The 22,365-nt window shown below is 40.0% G+C and overlaps 1 protein-coding gene across 1 annotated transcript; it reads left to right on the top strand.

Moving 5' to 3' along the window:
• The first annotated feature begins 258 nt into the window (after positions 1 to 258).
• On the top strand, positions 259 to 19,728 carry Capa (cardio acceleratory peptide capability). The gene is made up of 4 exons (XM_083129486.1): positions 259 to 386; positions 2,781 to 2,939; positions 10,912 to 11,256; positions 18,920 to 19,728. The coding sequence occupies exons 1-4, from the start codon at positions 320 to 322 to the stop codon at positions 19,120 to 19,122; spliced, it is 774 nt and encodes a 257-aa protein (XP_082985612.1). The 5' UTR covers positions 259 to 319; the 3' UTR covers positions 19,123 to 19,728.
• Positions 19,729 to 22,365: the final 2,637 nt, after the last annotated feature.

Here is a 22,365-nt window from a genome sequence, read left to right as displayed (position 1 = left end):
CGGAGACAGTTGCTCCTTCTTCCCACCTTCCCCAACCTGTTGCTAGGAAATAAAGAAGGAAGACGAGGTAATCCTCGGTTTCATTTCATTTAGCTTCAAACTTGTGCCCCTACAGCCCCCCTCTCTTTTACCCTTTATTGAATCCACCGCCCACCGAACCCCCTACGACGACATAATCCAGCTATGAGCCCAGCACGCAAGTCTCCGCAGAGGTATATATGCTGGCCACTCCCTTTCGAAGCCACTGTTGATCCACATTTGTAGGGAAAGAAGACTGGGAAAACATTGCAACGGATCTGCCACGCCTGTCGCACGCAGCATGACTGCTTGTCTCTTGTATCACACCACCTTTCTGGTGCTTCTCGTTGGATTTGCCCATGCGGATGGTATGTAGATGTGCTTCGACTGGTAAGAGAGTTGTATGTTGTCGATTAGTTCGTTATGTTCGCACGTTTATATTCAGGGATAAAGGGCATACTGACCAGTGACGTCACCAGAGGATTTCATTTGGGTGGGATCCGTTTCTGTGGTCGCGGTTCTTCCCGATGGTGCAGCGGCAGCGCTAATCAAGAGGTTCCGGGTTCGATCCCCCGATGAAGCGTCATTGCACAGTAGTTCGGATCCTATTTTAAACCGTACGTTCAGTCCCGATTAGTTCATCTGAGCATAAAGTAAACAAACTTTCCTTTGGTTGTCCTATCTACTTGGGTTCTGTCTACTTTTTCTCATTCTCTCACCTTCCGTTATTTCCATTTTTTTCATTGTCGTTCCTCTCTCTTATCTTGTTTTCTTTCCTTTTTCTCTTTCTTCTCTATCACTTTATCATCTCTCTCTCCCTATCTTTCGTTATTTCCCTTCTTTTCTGTCTTTAATTTTTTGTCCTGCCTCTCTCTCTCTCTTACCTTCCGTTATTTCCATTCTTTTCTTTCATTTTCGTTCCTCTCTCTTATCTTGATTTCTTTCCTTTTTGTTTCTCTTTCTTTCCTATCACTTTATCATCTCTCTATATCTCCTGCCCCCCACCCTCTCTCTCTCTCTCTCTCTCTGTCTTTCTATCTTTCGTTCTTTTTTTTATGTTCTTAGCATTTATCATCAAGTTGCGAAAGCTGTGTCTGGTTGATCGTTCTTTGAATTGCTCTCATTTCATCACTGAAATGCCCTTAGTAAGTGACTCTGTATAATTATTATGCTTGTCTTGACCTTCGTCCTTTCCATCATTCTATTATGATTTCGCAATCTTTGCCCCCTACAAAAATTAGAGTTCCCTACGCCACTGATTATTGATAATGCACAGACTACCAATCCACCACCGTAGACAATGGTGCTAGTATCGACTGTTAAACCTCGGGGAAGCCTGTAGTTAGCATATCTTGGCCAGAGGGCATTGAAGGGTGTCCCAATGATTGATTGATTTGCCCCCGGCGCCCACCCAGCGTCGAATAACATGGGTACCTGGGGGGAATCCCTGGGGGGTAAAGGCGGTCAGGGGCGTGATGCTGATCACATCACCCCACTCACGACCGGATCAAGAAAGTGTGGGGCGTTACCCCCACACCCCCTATACGCCTTCATGGCGTGGTGCTATGCACAGGGGAACACTTTACCTTTTTTTTTTTTTTTGCTTTATTTTACTTCGCTTCTTGTGCCACTTTTGGCTAATTTGCGAAGATGGGGATGAGTGATAATATGATGAAATTGAATGGACACTTACAAACATCCAAGCCCAGGCCGGGATTCGAACTCGGAACTCCTGGCGTCGTAGCGCGATGTGCTTACCACTCCGCCACGGGAGCCGGCAGGTATCCCAATAAATTGTACACACAATTTGAATACTTACAAAGACAATGCTTATTAAGATACATTCAAATTCAGTGATCTAAATCGAAGGCAAATGTAGTTTAAATTGACAGTCATCCATACCAATAGAAATACAGACTTCAGAAATGGCTTCGTTTGTTATTTGGGAGTGTTTTCTTTCAAAGGCTTCATCCAGTTCAGTTCTTTTTGCCGCAATTGTGCCAAAAAGTCCTTCTTGAATGTATTCATATGAGAAATAAGTCCAGTGATGTTTGGTCTACCGAATTCAGAATGTATTCACTGCTACCTCTCTACATAACCCATCTGGTTGGTAGATTTTCAAGATAGGCTCTCGAGGAGGCCATCTGGCGGTAAGTAAACCATCTCCTTATCCCAAATTTCACTCGGGTACACTCGCCTCACTTAGGCCGTGTTCGAAAGGTGCGAGACCGTACTTGAAACGAACATCCTTCGAGTTTAGCCTGGCAATCCAGTCTTGAAGCCTTGGACTGGAAGTGAAAGTCTTTCGAATTGCACTTCGACTGCAGCGCCTAATACGATCAGTTGATAGAACTAAGATCCCATGCGTCTTCCCCACATCATAAACACTTTATTTTTCACCACAGAAATCTCATAACATTTTAAAAAAGTTCTTATACTTACATTTCCACACAATACTACAACCAACACCTGGCTGACTTTCTACTTCCATTGTTTGAAACAAGTTTGCATGCACGATTGCTCGTTTAGTTGGCGCTTTCGAACTGCACTAGGTGACGTCACTTCCGACAAGACCGTACTTCAATTCTGTTTTTTGGATCTTTCGGGCACAGCCTTAGACTCGTTTCAGACACTGCTTCAGATCAGTTACGTATCAAAATGACGATTTACTCTGTTACGAGCTGCAAAAATGTGTATACATTCTACTGGGACACCCTGTATATTTTTGATTATGTTTGCTGATGATCTATTCCTTTTAATAGGTGGAACGCTTCGAAGAGGACTCATTCCCTTCCCCAGGGTGGGACGTTCCAGCCCTTCTAGCGAAAGTCTAAGTCCTGGAGTACACAGGGCTAATCTATTCCCTTTCCCAAGAATAGGTCGTAGTAACGAGCAGCTTACTTGGGACCTAGATGATGCAGGTATACTTTTTCCTGGCGTGTCTTATGGCGTCTTTGTGGATGTCTTCCCTTCCCAGGATTCTTGTCAAGTGATTTGTTTCGTCCTGTCGTCTTATGGTGGTTGCCCCTGCTTTGTCCAGAAGTCTCAGTTCTGTCCTGTATGACAGTGTTCCGTAACCTTTTTTTACTCACGGCACACCCCAGATGGGCCTAGACTCAACACGGCACACCAAAATGTCTGTCTTCGCAAAATCATATGAATCTTAATATAATTATGAAATATTATGTCGTTATGTAATCAATTATTATTATTATCATTGTTATTATTATTATTATAAAACATGAATACACATTTCTAATACGAATTTTAAAGTAAATAACTCTACTCATACCTTCAATGTGATACTTGAGCCTGGTTAGCTGCACACAGACGGCTGATTCGTGGCGGAATCGTTGACAAAGCAAGCCTCATTTCTTCATCGATGGATTTGAGTCTCTTTGATGTTTTAATTGCAGTCAACGTCGAGAAGCCCAGTTCACACAAATAAGTAGTTGAAAATGGTAATAACACATTAACTGCCATCTCGGAGATAGCGGGGTATTCATTCACTGCTTATTGACAACCAAAATGTATCCAAAAGCACTTCGAAAATTTTTAATTTCAATGATCTGTCTGCTTTCAAATCTGCCAGTTCCTCTTGCGATCGTAAATTTTTCGGAAGATATTTCGAATCCATACTGAATAGATCACAGATGTGATAGAACTGAACTGAAATACTGTAATTGTTGTCTGACAATGTGCCATAAAACCGGCCCAATATTACAGGCAAGAATACATATAAGATGAGCAAACTATAACAATATTGAGTAAATAAATTACATTTAATTTCTATGAAAATATAACAGTTATCAGCAAGAATAAACAAGCACCTTCTTACTTAAAATCGACAATTAATTTCTTACAATATTACGTACAATAGTAGGTAAAAGTTCGCGTCACACCTTTCACCTTGTGACGGCACACTAGTGTGCCGCGGCACACCGGTTGCGGAACACTGCTGTATGACTCACGAGAGTGAGATAATGTTCATGTTTGTAAGTTACTTGTTTCTGGTTGTTTATAATGTCGTTAACAGTGGCCATAGGCCAAGGTTTATTTCCTACTTTGGACGATACCGGGGCGGCCTTGTGAAACTCAAGGCAAGCTTTTTCGAAACTTGTCGATACGAGACCGATATTTGGTTGATTTTTTCTTCTTGTTTTTTAACCCCCCCCCCCCTTTTAATCTTAGAAGGAGGGAAGTTGAGTTTGAGATGAGACTTCGAGTATTGTTGGGTACCCTACAGGTATTGGTATGCGAAAACTACTAGCGGGGTCTCCTTTATTGCACAACGCGAGACCAACGTTGTTTCCTGACGTCAGACGAGAAATTCCTACCTTGTTAGGTTTGGTTCCCTTAGCATAAATACAGGGTGATTCAAAAATTACTTTACAAATTTGAAAGCATATAGAAATGTATTTTGACTCACATAGTCCATTAGTACCAAACTCACCCACCAGTAGCGCTGTCAGCATTGTTCTTTAAAATGGCTGCTTTTACTGGTGCGGAACGTGCTCGCTGTGTGTTGTGGTTTCACGAGACGCAATCAACACGTAGAAGTCCGAGGTTTTCTTGATACCCGATTCCCAGGTCGGTGGATTGGTCGTGCAGGTCCAATTGCATGGCCACCTCGCTCCCCAGATTTGACCCCGCTAGATTTCTTCTTGTAGGGTTTCATTAAAGTTCGGGTTTTAGTACCACTTTTACCTGCTGATCTTGCTGAGCTGAGACTTCGAATTAACTCCGCCGCTGCAGAAGTGACGCCTGACTTACTGGTGAAAGTGTGGAATGAAGTCGACTTCAGGTGGGATGTATGCCGCATTACAAATGGTGGCCACATTGACCCAATATGAATGTTTTATGACAAACTTGATGTGTTTTGCTTTGCAATGACACCTCTTACCGACTCTGTAAGTTATTTGAATAAATTTCTATATGCTTTCAAAGTTGTAAAGTCCTGTTTGAATCACCCTGTAGACAGCAAATGCAGTGCCGGATCAACAAGCCGCAAATCCCCGCAGTGCGGGGCGGAGGCAAGTAAAGCTTTAGGTGGCCCTCAGCTTTTGATATAGTAGAGGGTTCGTACATGCGTATATAAAAAATAAACGTAGTTACTCGGGTACAGAAACGAATACAGGTAAAGGTTAAGTTCCCTGTGCCATGAAGGCACATTTTAGGGTATGTGGGGGGGGGGGGTAGGGCCCCCCACGTATTTTCGATGTCGGACAACTTGGAGGTAATGTGATCAGCACCACGCTGCGATCGCGTTTACCCACCCCCCGTAACCATTTGATTTGAGACTGGGTGGTCCCTAGAGACGCTTTATGCGGGGACAAAGTCGGAAAATTCCGACTTTAGATCACCCACCCTGGGGTTCCCGCGTAACAGTCAGACTAGAATCAGATCAGGCTAGAATTTCACGGGTATTGCAGTTGTGAAGGTTTCTTCAACCTATCTTGAATCAGGAAAAATTAAGTTCGCATGATTGTAACAAATGTATCATTTTCCAGGTGTGAGAAAAAGTGTTATAAAGGGGTGTTAAGAGACTTTTGAATCACCCTCTTGGCTCGTGACTGTCAACATGAGATCAAGAATTACATACACGCACGCACATACATTATTTATGTGTGTGCATGTGTATTGGCCTATATATATACGTATGTGTGTGTGTTTTTTTTATTTATTTAGCAGATCCTTAACAGAACCAATAGTTCCAATTACAAAGGATCATATTAAAAACATTTATAATAAAGATTAAATATACATTTTAAAAATTACAAAAATACAAAACTACAGAATTACGATATTACAAAATACAAAGTAAAATATAAAAAAAGATAAAAATTGCAGTAGGTATGTTACACGAAGTAACAGAACAAAATACAAACACAATATAGTACAATCACAACAAACAGAGTACTGCTAAATACTTTCAGATACAAACATATTATACATCGCTCAATAGTCGATGAACACTAAGATTAATTACACAATTTGTAAAAATATCAAATCCATATGAGAGTAAATAAGGCATGACTTTAAATACATAGTATCGATAAGAATAATATAATACAAACACAGCTTCAATCGAATTTACTGTGAATTTAAGGCAATGACAATATATGTATTTTTATTATTGAGCTATATGTTATAAAAGGAAGCGCGGGGTTCTACTTTAATTCCATTTTGAATTGTTGTGTGTGTAAAGGTAGGTAGGTAGGTAGTGGGGCCGTTGGTAATATTTTGCGGGGGGGAAGGAGATTTGTAGATCCGGCACTGAGCAAATGTATTATTTTATGCTAAGAGAACTTAACCTAACAACTAATGCATTTGGCGTAACAATGAAATCATTCTACGGTGACGTCAGAACGCAATGTTGCCCTCGCGTTGTGCGATAAGGGAGACCCGTGCTAGCCAGCCATTTCCAAGAAAAACCTCTACAAAGTTTCGAAGCCTTCCATGCACGCCTCATGAGGCGAAGAAATTGTCCGACTGCCAAGTGGTTCGGTGCCACGTGGTAGCGTCTAACTTTCAAGCGTATCATTTTCCAATTTTATTTATGTAGATAAGTTTTTCACGATATATTTTTTTCAATTTTCGCAACTAACATTTGAATATTAAATTATCCAGGTGTTATATTTGACAAAAAAATAAATTATGTGCATTTATATTTTCTTTTTTTCGAGAAAATGATCAAGAAAGAAAACACAATAATTATTGACAATCATTGCTTTTATTTGCATTTTTTATACACGATCCAAAGTGATAATTATCGTAAAAACATAGAGAATAAAATATTTCTCGACAATTTGTACGGCAAATAAAACACGAATTTTCGCAATAAATAAGATGCAATGCAATAAATAGTACATCGAGCTAATTAGAAGAATGTATAGGCAATGTAACGGGAATCGAACCCAGAACCTTCTGCGCGTGAAACGGAAATGGAAATGTTACCACCGACCCACTTCGCAGTCGGACATCTTCGCCTCATGAGGTGCGATTGAAAAGCTTCGGAATTTTGATGCCCCTTTTCTCAGAAATTTCTGGTTAGTCGCGCTAGTACCTTGGCATATCAATACCTACAGGGTACCCTACCACTACACGAAGTCCCGTCCCAAACTCAATTTCCCAAGTCGTGCTCTATCCTTGTTAGAAAATGTTATGTTCTAATAATGCCCGACAGACAATAACAAGAGTAAGCCAAAAAAATTAAGCTTTAGTGTAACGGTATCTGCCTATAAACAAGTAAATGGAACTTCTATCGAACAATAGCTGTCTAAATTGCTCAATTGATTATAACATTTATGAACAATTTCCCTGAACATATTTGAGTGTGAAAATTTTCGGGACCAAATATTTCTAACATTAATGGTACGTTTATCCTGCACTGCATGAATTTAAATATCGGGTTGTTTTTATGTCCTCGCCTCTGCGAAAGCTGTGTCATTTGATGCGTGTTAATAATAAATGAAATGGAAAGTGTCTGCAACTGTAACAACAGCAGAGACCGATTCTTAGAACTTTGTTTTGTGGATAATAAACCTTTTCGAGCAAGGCCTCATCTCCAGGTAGCTATCAAGTCACGGCACCTAGCGACCTGTGGAGTGAGATGAGTCAATGTAAAATGGATAATAAACCTTTTCCTGCTCCCACAAAAATAGGCAATAATTAGGCTAGAAAGTTCAATGAACTAACCGATCTCTAACTACGCACTGGTAATGATCAGGCTGGAAAGTTCATACGAACTAACCGATCACTGTGGTCCAGTGTGATGTAAATAATGTACCTCTTCACATTTGTAAAAGCCGATAACTATTCAACCGAGAGGAATAACGTTTCCTACAAAACAGATTTATGTACAAATCAATGGCGTTGATAAAACACATACTTTGTTTTGTGGTGAAAGTGGACAGTTAATATTGTAACATTGTAATATATTTCACACAGATGTTTCACATGAAAGCAATATGAGTTGATTTCCTGTACTCATGAAACCATAATTTTTCGAAGATTAATTTTTAATAATTATATTTTGGAAAGATTTCACACACCAATGTGATTCATATAAAACTTCCGTCCTTTCTTGAATATATTTCACGTTGAGTATCGTTCTGCCACCTATCGGGAAAACCTTCGTTCTCATTCTGTGCAACTTATGTTAATAACTATCGGATCATCAAAACGCTCTGCTAGTTGAGAAAACCGTGAATTTAGAAGTAGTATGACAAAATGGGTTTTACTAATTGAACGGTAAATTCAAAGATCGAATATAAAAATATTACTATATTCATAATCATCTAACTTCGCTTGTTTGTTTGATTTGTTTGATTTGGTGTTTTAAGTCCACTTTATGCGCAGTAAGGCTAATCGGGACTGGACCTACAGTTTAAAGTGGAATCCGAACCACTTGTGCCTCCACCGGGTATCGAACCCGGGACCCCTGTCTAACTTCGCCATCATTATGTGATATACATTATCGATATAAATTAACAACAGTAATATTTATTTTAAAAAGTTCAAAACTGTTCGATATTAGAATGTTATTATGGTTTCGGTGGCAACGTAAGGTACCTTAACCCAATATGGCCTACTTAAGGTTTGCAAATGTTCCTAATGGTGTACAAAGTCAGGAAGGTAAAACCACAGGTAAAACTAATCGAAAGAGTCAAAAGAGTGTTTCTGGAGGTTTACTGAGAATTGGACTCCGTTCCAAATAATAACATGGGTGCAGTGAAGATTTTGTTTTAAAAAAAAGTACCCAATATGGCCTAGTAATATATTTTGTTCTTTCACATCAAAAAGTGCGACAGAAATTGTAAAGTTAGTACCAGAATGTTGTTTTTATAGGTAGATAAGTAGTATATATACACACTTACATATTTATTTACATGACGACATAATGAGATTACACAAAGAAATAATGTCATTAACAATCCAATAAACAAGGAAGTGACGTGTCATAATTTGTCACCAAAATACCGTGGATTACGCATCACAGTCTGGGCATAGAAAGGCCCTTCATTGTCCTTAGTAACTCCCACGCACTCTACGCGAACATAAAAGTAACAAATGTCACATTTCCGCATTCACGATATATTCCTATGTAGGGCAAATTGAGTATACCTTACATAGTGTTCTTTTTTTCTTCGTCATAAACAAGAGTTTAAAGTCTAAACTAAATACCGGGTGGCCAGAATTAAAGTTACCCAACTCAGAGCCCTCTGTAGCCTGTTTGAGGCATCGTAGAACTCGAAATTTGGTGAATCCACTATGCAGACCATGGGGAAGAGGATGCGATAAAAAAAAAGTGTAATTTTCCGCCACCAGGTTGAAATGTGGCGCTGTACTTCCATAATCGGTTGTAATAATGACGTAAACTGCTCCAATGCACTGCACTATTACTACCGTTCTGATAAAACAACTTCACCAGCAATACACGTTATTTCTTATTTAATGTCATGGTGATCACTTCCGAACTTTTGTTCAGCACGCACGTTAAGTGATTTAGCTGAGTTATTAATTAGAAAGGCATTTGTTAGTGGCTGGAAGTTGCGAGAAAATAATCTCTCGTTTATTGCAAGATTGCAAGGTAAAGGCAAATCCATAACCTATTGGAGCAGTTTACGTCATTATTACAACCCATCATGGAAATACAGCGCCACATTTCAACCTGGTGGCGGAAAGTTTAACTATTTTTTTTAATATATCGCCATCCTCTTCCCCATGGTCTGCATAGTGGATTCACCAAATTTCAGAGTTCTACGATGCCTCAAAACAGGCTACAGAGGGCTCTGAGTTGGGTATCTTTAATTCTGGCCACCCGGTACATTCTTCTAATGTACAAAAATTATGAGCTCTCATAATATGGACTAGAAATATAAACACCTATCACTTGGAAGATGCAGTAAGTAATAACTTCCCTATGCAATATTAGATCACATAGAACACAATCACGAGGTTCAGCTATTTCACTTCCTTCTCTTCAATTTACTGTACTGTAGGTACAGCCAACAGGTTCAATCACGTTATTCGGACAATAAAAATGAAATACTAGCGCCATCTGTTGAATTAACATTGTAACTAGTTGGAAACAGCAAAGAGGCCATATTGGGTGCAGATACCTTATAATTAATCATGAACTACAGGAACGTAGTCAGGGGGAGAGCTTGGCGGGCTGAAGTCCCTCACCCGAAATCCTACAAAATATCTAATTTAAATATTGTTTAATGTTAATTCATTTTACTTCCTTAGCAAGATTAAACATCTTAATATACTGAGAAATTCATCTTCAGGGCTTCTCCCCCACTTTTCGCCTTTAGATGGCGGATGCTGATAAATGACGACCCCCCCCCCCCAAACAAAAATATGGCTACGGACCTGCATGCACACCAATGAGGAAATAATCTCAAACCGTGAAACTTTCCTGCTGTTCCACATATTCGCCTCAAAAGTTCAACAAATTTCACATATTATGCCGCAAGTTTCTATATTCCTTCCAAAAAAGATTTTGTCTGGTTTTCAAAAATTGCTCTGCTGCAAAATCTCTGTCCTTTCAGATAATTTTAATGTTAAGAAGTAGGTAATGTTCAGACAGCAAGATCTGGTCAGTACGGTGGATCGTCAACGCGCTGACACCCCAAAAAGTCTTCTCAGCTTGTATGATGGAGCGTTATCCTGAACACAATACCTTTCTACATTCTTCTTCGCCATGATTGATTCAAAGGCTTAAATATTATGATCCTATGAAATAACGCTGTTTATGGTGACAACGACAAATATAAATATGCATACTTTGAGAAAAGTGGTCTGACCGAGAACTTTTCCGCCTCTTTTCGTATATGTGCGTGTGTGTGTACTTGCTACCTTTTCCATTTTATTATGCACCCTCAGGTCTTCACGAGGTAAAGCGACAAGGGTTGATTCCCTTCCCCCGGGTCGGCAAACGACAGAGCCTCATCCCCTTCCCGAGGGTTGGAAGATCGTCCTACGCCCCACTCGCGCTCCCCATGTACTTCCGTGACGTGGACGACGTCGATGACGCCATGAGCTTGGACGTCGATGGTTGGGAGGACGAAGGCTTCGATGACGTATCCAAAAGGACCAACGGTGGGATGTGGTTCGGGCCCCGACTGGGACGAAGGAACAAGAGGTCTTTGGAGGAGAAGGACTCCAGCAGCAGCTCCTTCAATCTAGCGAATTTACTGAAGAATCCGTGGGTTCTCATGGCTTTGAAAGGTAACTTTTTAATTTTTTTTGTGTATGGTAATATCAGGGTGCGAAATCACTGCAGATTGGTGGGGGAAGGGGCAGACACACACACACACACACACACACTATATATATATATATATATATATATATATATATATATATATAATGCGTGACTAAGGGGGGAGGGGAAAAATTGAGAGACATTAAGAAGATAATAGTTTCCTATATAAAATTCACATCTAAATGCTATTACGTGTTTTCTTAATTGTATATTTTTATACTTTGCGGTAGCTGACGAAAGGCGATAAGAAATGGAGAAGAAATATCAAGTCTGACTAATTTCTGTGTTCTGGGTTGCTGGGTGCAGTGTCCAGGGTTTCGGAGCGGAGCGGATCAACGCTCCGACTGTTGCCAACGCTCCGGAGCGAGGAGCGAGATTCTAAGAAATGGTTCGCTCCGCTCCGGGGCGGAGCGATGTCTTATCCCGCTCCGCTCCGGAGCGGAGCAGCGGGAATCGGAAAATTTCTCGCTCCGCTCCGGAGCGAGGAGCGAAATTTTAGAAAATGGTTCACTCCGCTCCGGAGCGGAGCGCTACCTTGACACGCTCCGCTCCGGATCGGAGCAGAGGAAGTTGGAAAATTTCTCGCTCCGCTGCGGAGCGAGGAGCGAAATTTTAGGAAACGGTTCACTCCGCTCCGGAGCGGAGCGATACCTTGTGACGCTCCGCTCCGGAGCGAGGAGCGATATTCTAAGAACTTGCCCACTCCGCTCCGGAGCGCTCCGAGGTTGGATAATACGAGTGTATACAGAAAACTAACGATCAAAGGTTCCGAGTACATTAGTAATTTTGTTTGTGAAATTTGTACGGCATTTGAAAATCGCCCGTTATTGTTGTTATAAAACTGATTATTACTAAAGCTAACGCCACGGAAACAGTCCAGAAAAGATTACGTCCCTCACCTACAGTGTTGCCAATAAGCAAGGAATAATCCTTACACAATACACCAGGGAAGGCACAATCAACCGCATACGTACTGTCCGTGACTGTACAACGCGCAATGTGTCAACTGTGAAGCGTAGAAGAAGTGTGGCAAACCTGGAGGGCCAGGGGTGTGGAGGAGGCAAGGGGAAGCTTCGATCTTCACTGGACTGTTTTCGTGAAGAGAGCGATATTATTATTATTATTATTATTACATTTTCATTATCACTTTTACTACTCTACTACTAGTTCTGGGGACAATATATTTCAATAGCAGGTGTGCCACCTGTGGTTTTATAATTTGAGAGAATGGAACCACTCTCATTTCCTGCCACCAGGGATCGCGACTGAAACTCATTTCGGTTCAACTTCTGGTTAGGGCTAAGCACTTCGGCATATCGGCCCGACGTTACAGTCCACGCCGCGGAAGAAGTGAGTTATTCCGGAATATTGGTTCGAGTAACACTGGCGAAATTACTGCAGAGAATCCATTCGACCTTCTAAAAGGCCAGAAGAAAGGCGAAGCAACTTGTACGGAGGAAGATAAAGGCATACAGGTGTTCATGCAAAACACTCGCTGGTGCATGATTGTCATATCTAACTTTCTTTTACGCTGGTTATGTATGATACTTTGAATGTAGCGAAAGGGAAAAGTTTAAAGTAATTGGAAATTCAGGTTGCTAATTTTAACTTTTCGATTTTTGAATGTATGAAGTTGAAAATCGGAATCATGCTTATTAATGTTACCGTCGGCCAATAAGGAAACGTTTTAATTTGAAATACAGAGTTTTCATATCTAACTTTTTAAAAATTCTGACACTAGAAAGTTGAAAACCGGCTTAACCAAAAATGTAAGTTGCCACATTTGGTTTACTTTTATGAAGGTATATAGTCGAAAATCGGAATGCTGTTTGTATACAACCGAACAGGGGAATTTAAATAGTATGAAATACAGGGTTGTCATATCGATTATTTTTCCCAATTTTAAAGGCAGGAAGTTGAAATAGGTATTTAATGGTTACATACGTATACTACTGCAAAAATTACAAAATGTCTGGTTGCCATATCTAACATTTCAAGTTTGTAAGCAGTAACCTGGAAACAGGCATGGTGGTTATAAGAAAATTGAAAGACGACGAATGGAATGTTGCTATATTTAACTTTCCGAGTCTAGAAAGCCAGAAAACGTATACGTATAAAATTAATATTTTTTGTATTGAGTACGTTGTACACAGCAAACTGAAAGCAAGTTTTCAGTAATGAACAATGTGTAGTCAGCAGATAAGTCGAAACAAGATGTATAAACCTTAATAACCGTGATAAACACAAAATGTAATATTATCTACTTGGATAGGGTCATGTCCTGAATTTTATGATTTCATTTTGAAAAACAGGGCTGCGAGCAATACGTGCCTTCCTCACTGATGGCATTTGATTTGATTTTTGTAACTTAGCTTTGAATTTTAGCTAATCGCGACGATGATAATGAGAGAATTGATAAATGTGTACTGATAAAAAAAGTAGCGCCCTGTACCCCGGTAACATATTGGTAACAACGTGTCCTTGTAATGAAGGGGCACTGGGATCGATACCCGGTGGAGGGACATAGTGGCTCGAATCCCACTTTAGGTAGGATTTAAACTGTAGGTCTATTCTCGATAGCGTATTGTTGAGTCTTAAATCCACCAAAAGTCCATAACAAAAGGCATTGTTTCAACGTATGTTGAATGTATAATTGCAATGTATATTGTGATAAATTAATCCTTAAGCAAATATACATTTGTAATTCTGTTTAACAATAAGAGATGTCACTTTCCTTTAAATCTATTCACAAAATCATAAAAATACAACTCGGAAATTCATTTTAAAATGAACAACCTCTTATGCATATCTTTTACGTATGTGTGTGTGTGTGTGTTTTTTTTTCTGAAATCTGGCAAAGTTCTAATAATGTATTCACTTCATAAATGTCTATTACATAACAGAAAGCATCATTGGGTATTCAATATCATACGAATAATGAATTCCATGGGAATATTTCAGCGAGTTCGTGGATTTGAGTTCAGCTCTCAACGACAAATGGTGTTGGTTTGACCCGCGTTAATGTCATTGGTGTTTCCTTTGTGTTTGTTTCTCTATCACAGTATAATTCTTTTCCATAGTTTCGGGGTCCTATTTTTTTACCGACTTATCTAGGATTTGTTTAAAATTACGGATCATGAGAAATGTACTATTAAAGGCAAGGTAAAGTCCGGAAAAAACAAATTGAAACTTATACTTAGTTGAAAGGACAATTGGTTATTGTTGATTACAATTATAGAAATAACTTTATCGAAATACTTGGTTTTCCTTTACATACATATTTGTAATTCCTTTTGTGCACCATTCCATTCCTACTTGAATATGTAGACTATAAATAAAAACTCGGCATGGTTTCCTTCAATTCATTATTACAGTATAGATCTTCCATGATTCTCTTGGCTTATGATGCATAGAATTAACAATTACGGATTTTTTTCGTTCTTTTTTGTTCTTTTATATTGATTTAACAAATCTAGTCACCTTATTATTCTATTAAACGATACTGGTTGGAATGATTTCTCCATTCGCATGGACGTCCAGAAATGGAGGGGGCCACGCCACCCGGAAATTAAAGGTAATCACGAAGTACATATTTCACGAATATAATTTCATTTCAGTCACAGTAATATATGTTAATTATTGCAAGGGCGTTGTAGGAACATGATAACTTCAAACTGTAGAATATTTTTAATGGGAGTAATACTATTTTGGGGAAATTCTGCCTCATTCTGCCCCCCCCCCCTTCCTTGGAAAAATATTTTGCTTGTCCCTTTCTGGAAGAAATCCTGAAGACGTCCATTTATCAGGTGCGTTAAAAATTTCATTAAATGTCCATACATCACAGTTGACATGCACACATAATATGCATGTAATGATACAAGAGAACACAGCTTTTAAAGGCTTCTTTTTATGACAGTGAAGAGAAGAATAACACGCGCAAGTAATACTTTTAAAAGAGAACAATCTAGCCAGAATTGGTGTAGAATAATTCTAATACATCTGGCAACACTGGATCTGTCTGGCAAAGGCGATGTCTCTACCATGTACGGATAAGTCGAACTCAACGTACAGCGCAGCGAACGAAGTTCTCAACCCCGAAAGCACACACAAACAAGCTATGTACCAGTTTCACCCTCCTCCCCTCTTGAAACGGGCACAAGACCAATGAGCTAGCCGATTGCACTGAGTCACCTGCAAGGAACACGGAATACGGCACAAAACGAAGCTGTCTGTTGTATGGGGGAGGTGGGTCGGAAAAATCCGTAAAGCAGAAAAAATTGACTGCTCGAAATTATTCGTAACCCATTCAACACATAACATTCAAACTCTTATATCTAAGAGTCACAATACAAAATTTGAAATACCCCACGGATCCCTGACGTCATAGGGTGCTGTGCTGTAGAGCGACCCGTTCGACTAGGGCCATAAGGAAGCATGATTCACTCTGTCCCTCCCCTCCAAGCGGGGGCGATCATACAGACAAACAACTAGAGTACGTGGAAACAGGACTGCAGGCTCTTTTCCATGTGGTCCCATTATAACCACTCCGTCACGGAAGTCGGCTTTAACGCGCCCATTCCATTATTCATAGTTGCATTACAGCATTCGTGTAAAAAAAAAACTCCTAAACGGATCGGAGCGTGCTGTCAAAAGCACCACGCTCCGGAGCGGAGTGCTGTTGCCTCACGCTCCGCTCCGGATCGGAGCGTGCGTCTAAAAAATCTGAACCACTCCGCTCCGGAGCGGAGTACTGCTGTATCACGCTCCGCTCCGGATCGGAGCGTACGTCTCAAAAAGCTGAACCACTCCGCTCCGGAGCGGAGTGCTGTTGTATCACGCTCCGCTCCGGATCGGAGCGTGCGACTCAAAAAGTCGAACCACTCCGCTCCGGAGCGGAGCGTGTCTCTCAAAAAGCTGAACCACTCCGCTCCGGAGCGGACTGCTGTTGTATCACGCTCCGCTCCGGATCGGAGCGTGCGATTCAAAAAGTCGAACCACTCCGCTCCGGAGCGGAGCGTGTCTCTCAAGAAGTCGAACCACTCCGCTCCGGATCGGAGTGCTGTCGTACCACGCTCCGCTCCGGAGCGAGGAGCGGAGTAGAAATGACGCTTCGAAGTCGCTCCGGAGCGCTCCTTTAGTACGCTCCGCACTCCGCTCCGAAACCCTGGCAGTGTCCTTAGAGATGAGGCTCTTTGTTGTCCGTCCTTTGTGAATGTTTTCGATATTATTCCAGTAAATTGTATTCGACTCCCAAACTAATTGTTTATGTTTGTTGTTAGAACAAAAATCCCCCCCTCGGAAAAGTTTGGTGGGGGAACTTTCAGGACAAGATCGTTGGTGGGGGAATCCTTCCCGTTTCCCCCGGGATTTCGCACCCTGGGTAATATTTAGGCTTGTGTATATATGTTTTCCAGCTAATCATTTTATTGCGTTAAAAGTACATAGGGTTTGTTTTCATTAACAAAAATTACAGTCGTGCCAAGAAGTGAAAGACCTCGGCGCACAGGGGATGCCAGGGGTGCCTGGGTATCTCCTATAGTACCCAGGTGCGTGTCATGATTCCTCCCTTCCCCCATGGCTTATCAGCTGTGGCTGTCATTGTTTTATTTTACTTCTGTCTTCTACCACTTTTTGATTACTCTCGAAGGTATGAGTGATGATATAGATGAAAGGATACGTACAAAGAACACTCATGCCCAGGCCGGGATTCAAACCCGGGACCTCCTGACGTCGTAGCGGGAAATGCTAACCACACCGCCACGGAGGTATTGCATTTTTGCACTATGAGAACGATAGAATTAGGCACTCAAAACAAACGGTGTTATGTTTTTCAAGTCCCTGTTTGGGTTTTAAAAAAGGAGAATAGTGTGTATATATCGAAAAATCCCCAATGTGTCTGAATAAGGATGCTTACCGAGAAAAGTATGCATTTTACTTCAAAACAACTAATTGAATAAATTGTTGTTTTAAGTTTATTTTATGCACAGATAGGCTAATCGGGACTGGCCCTACAGTTTAAAGTGGGATCCGAACCTCTGTGCAATGTGCCTCCATCGGGTATCGAACCCTTAGTTACAAGACGAAGAAGTTGAGGAGATAAAGACATAAAGTAGCCTACATATAAAATTCGCAACACTAATTTACACAAGCACAAACTCTTAACTTATTTAAACAGCGATCGAGACTATTATTGGTTCGTAAAAGTGGAAGAGAAGGAAGTATGTTAATTAGTCAAGAAAGTAAACTGTTTCGTAAAATCAGCCTGTTAAGTCCATATAATCTAAACGATTACAAGAATTCATCATGGATATAAATTAATCCCTAATGAATAAATACTGTAAATTTTAATATGATTCATCAAAATATCTTCTTGTTTTTATGATTGGTCAAGATCGGTATTTGTCTTTAGTGTGAGCGAATGATTAGCCTATTGGACGATTTCTTCTTGTTTCGGTATATGCTTTGCAGATTTAGTGATGGATAACCATTACTGTTGACTGTTCATACACAATGTCCTTGTACAGTGGGATCCATGAGTATTACCGTGCAAATTGTCCATCACCATGTTCGTGCACTTTATTTGACCCAATAAGAGCTTCAAGAATTAAAGAAAATTCAAAACAAGCTGTTGACAAACAAGAGCTTCAAGAATTAAAAGAAAACTCAAAACAAGCTGTTGACAACTTCTGCACCACCATTCATAAAAATCCATCGCTTGAAAACACAGGATGTGAGAGAAAAATTAATGAAAATAGTCATGGACAATTTGCACGGTAATACTCAAGAATCCCACTGTACTTGTTCCATGGCCTTTACACAGAATAATCAACACTTACTTCTTATTGCAACTCACTCTCTGAAAAAATGCCACATAACTGAGCAGGAGTGGCAAGTTTTGTGTTAATTTTTTAAGAAACAAATACTTTTCTATGTTTTACATAATGTTTTAATAAAAAAACAAAAGAACATGGTTTAAATAAATAAAACGTTTAGTTTAAATTTCAGAAAGTCTTATTTTCTTAGAAGAATAGTTGATAAGGAATCTATTCTCTTAATAATCCAAAGAAGGACCGTGTTTCTAGTTATACAACACTTGACTAACTTCTTAAAATATCTACGTATTTCCGTTGCTTGTGAACCTTCAATGTGGGTTGCTTGAGAAGGTTCAACTACAGTTGCCAGGCCCTGCTCTATGTACGTGGTAGCTGCTCTTCCCCCCCCCCCGAAATATCACATTTTATTGTGAATGCAACAAAATATATTTGACATTAACAACAACATACAGTGACATACATAAGTATTTCTCGGCAAATTGACCATAACTATTTCATTAATTTTCTTGCATCTTAATGAGAGTTTCAGGAATTAAAAGAACATGTCAAATGAGCTGTGACATCATCTGTATGTACTAGCATACGTCATTTAGCGTGGAAGGGGAAGAATTAATGAAAATGTTCGTGGCTAATTTGCCGAGCATTACTACGTTGAATGAGAAACATAACTGTTTCATTTATATACTATTCAATTGTAGAAGTGTTTTACGTAAACACTTGTAAAAATATACATAGGCATGTGTTAACACTTTTGTTTTAAACATTGCAACTGAGCATGTTAATATATTTTCAGAACTAAGTGAAGGCAACTCTTTCACACCACGCCTTGGTCGGGAATCAGGTGAACTCACTAGTTCCAGCCCTAGGGGAACCTTTCGTCGCGAGGGACTCAGCCTAATACCAGACGACCTCCAAGCAGACGAGAGAAGATACGCCCCTAGACACAGTAGATCAACAAACCAACCTCAGCAACAGCAGACTCGCAAACAACCTTAAAACCATTGTAGTACAATAGGATTAACATATACTGGATACTTGTGTGTCTAAAGAAAAGAAACTCCACTTATAAAAAATGCTGTTAACAGACACTGACGCATAAATAGAACACTTTCAGAAAATACATTTGTAGAATGAAGACTGATGTAGGCAGTTTTATCATTTGTATATGTGTGTCACCTTCATAACGAAAATTAATTATTAAACAATATGTTTTCGTAATGTACTCATTTCATTTGTTATTAGCCGATAAATTTTATGTTTTCAACAAGAAAAGAACAGTTATATAACGGTTCTTATATATTAAGCATTTGCTATTTCGAAGCTTGTTCGTTTCTTATAACAGTCTGATAAAGACTCTTTAACATTGTTTTATATATCATGTTTCAATAGCAAACCTATAATAGTTCTATTTTGATATGAAAATTTACTTGCCGTAGTGCGAGTATAGAGGAGGGTTTCATATCAAATATGATTATTCCTATTTTTCTCTATATGATTGTATCACATTGCAAGTAGATGTAAGCCCATTCAAATTTACAGCTGGTAGAACATTAGTGATATTTTAACAGCATGTAATGGATCTCTATAACAGTGATGATTAATAAATACGTCCTATTCAAAGAAAAGTGTAGTACTTGCTGCGTAACTTTGTTGTTTCTAGCGCACGAAATCCGAATACCTTTTGAGTTTCATGTACACTTTTTTTTGGATAGTAAGTTGGTGCAGGTTGAAACTGTGTGTACCCTTCATACTAGCTTCTTGCTTTTTGTGAATAGTGAAATAATACGTTGAATTATGTTTCTTCTGATATGATTCGTTATTTTCTGAGGTTTCTGTGCCACAGACGTGTATCTTTTTCAAGAACTACAAATCAGATACCTTTAAACACGATCCAAAGGCTCGACAAATATTGTTAAGAGTTTAGATATTGTTCAAAGGCATTGGATTTGAAGATCTTGAAAAAAAAATAGCAATGAGATGTCGAGAAAATAATCGTGCCAGAAGGAATACGCTACGTCACTGATCACAAGATGAACTTTGTTGTAACATGGACATTTTTAAAAATCTTATTGCTATTGTTATCAATTCATACTTTAAATGTTAGATGATTGTGTGTGTGTGTCTAACAATGGACACTTCTGACAAGTGGCAAGTGAAATGAACCCTTTCAGGAAGCTTTCAGATTGAAGCGACACGAACCTAGTTAGTCAACGAGAAAGTAGTCACTGTGCTTGCGCGAGCGACACAGCTGATAGCAGGCGACAGGTGCAGCTTGTCGTGTTGCTTCCGTTCGAAAGGCTGTATTTATTACTGACGTGTCATTTCCAATGCATGAATAGGAGAGGAAAGAAGAGTTTACAGGATTCTTGTTGGGAAGGCCAAGATGAAGATGGAGGGATAACGTTGAGATAGGCGTAAAGAACATCGTTTTGCCACTTTTGCCCAGGATATGGACAGATTGAAGACTTGTGTTGCTGCAGCCATAAACCTTCGGGTACAAGCGTCGAATAACATGGGTACCTGGGGGAAACCCTGGGGGGTAAAGGCGGTCAGGGGCGTGATGCTGATCACATCACCCGCACTCACGATCGAATCAAGAAAGTGTGGGACGTTACCCCCACACCCCCTATACGCCTTCATGGGGTGGTGCTAAGCACAGGGGAGCACTTTACCTTTTTACAAGAGTTGGTTAGTTTCATTTCCAAGCGACACGTGCCGGTTGTCGCTTCGGTCTGAAAGCTCCCAGTATCGTGCATCGTGTCGTCTTGATCTGTTCGTAGCGCATGCGCAGTGAATGCTTCTCTACAGACTATAAACAGGGCCAGTGTCGCTTGTCACATCAGTGTGAAACCTGCGTGTCGCTTCGATCTGAGATTTCCCTTATCAATACTGAATGTCAACTCGTTCCTGCTATTTTCAAGTCTTTTGTTTTTCTTATCTCCTGCATACCTGAAAGGGGAAAGTGACTCGTTCAGGGAAGGAGGTATGAAGAGCAAAGAGAGAGAGAGAGAGAGAGAGAGAGAGAGAGAGAGAGAGAGAGAGAGAGAGAGAGAGAGAGAGAGAGAGAGAGAGAGAGAGAGAGAGAGAGAGAGATATATATATATCGGGGGAGTGGTGCGGAGGGTGAGGTGGGAAACGGGATTTCCTTTCGATTCAACGTGTGTGGCCTTTGTTGTAGTTGCGTGCAAAACAACGTAAAAAAACGCAAGGGGTGCAGGTTTTTTTTCCTCTCGAGTTTTGTCTACAAAGAAACCGGAGGAACTGAAAGATCACGTGCATTGTACCGAGCCGTTCTTGCTGGAAAATGGGGCAGTGGAAGACAGCAGATTCCGCGCAAGTCGATTGGAATATTTGACGTGCCATTGAAACACTGGAAGAAGAATGACCTCACGATGAGTAACCAACCAAATATCTCGATCTGGTCATGGTTAGGCTTTCGTGTTCTTCGTGGGCGAGCAGTCTCAGCTGGTTTTTCGTCACGTGGCACACACCGAGGCGCCAGAAAGAGAGATGAAGTTGCCTGTATTTTATCCTTCGTTGCCAAGCTTCGTGTTTGAAAAAGGAATATATGTATAGGTCTTAATCCCCGTCTTTCTCCGGAAGATTTTATTGAAGATTTTTTTTTTTTTGGTAGCATCCAATGTTAATTGAACATTATCCATTGTCTAGTGTTTTTACCTATACCTACGTATTCTCTCTGTGCGAATTTTAAGTTTTTTGCTTTGGGGAGGGGAGGGAAGTGTGCACTCAGTGGCGTATTTGTGATTCCATTTTGGTAGGTATTTTTTTCCTTGCGGTTTTAAGTACCTTGATCTAACCTAGGTTATTAAATCTTATGAAAACATTTGAACGTAATTTAGAAACAGTATATTTACATTCTAAGGAAGCGCAAACCAGTACACAAAAAAAGCTATCGAACTAATAACACAGACAACTTGACCAAATTTCTATTGCCAAGTTCACACTTTTATGTCCATCTAACCATGCACGTAGCCAGTGGGAGAGCTAATGGGGCTGAACCCCTCCCGAAATCCTACAAATATTTTAATTTAAATAGTGTATAGTGGTAATAAATGTTACTTCCTTAGCAGGATTAAACATTAGATCGATAAAGTTTAGTGTATAATAGAGGAACCAGGGTATATTTTTTATTCTACCATTTAATCCAAAGCATAAATGGATCCAAAACTCTCAAAATGTGTACTTTTCTGTGTAAGAGGTCACACAATATAAACTTTA

Source organism: Lepisma saccharinum, chromosome 10 (genome assembly GCF_977018435.1).
Source record: "Lepisma saccharinum chromosome 10, izLepSacc3.1, whole genome shotgun sequence".
Taxonomy (NCBI): Eukaryota; Metazoa; Arthropoda; class Insecta; order Zygentoma; family Lepismatidae; genus Lepisma; species Lepisma saccharinum.
The sequence above is the reverse complement of the archived record's forward strand: the minus strand, read 5'-3'. Positions and strand labels throughout refer to the sequence as shown.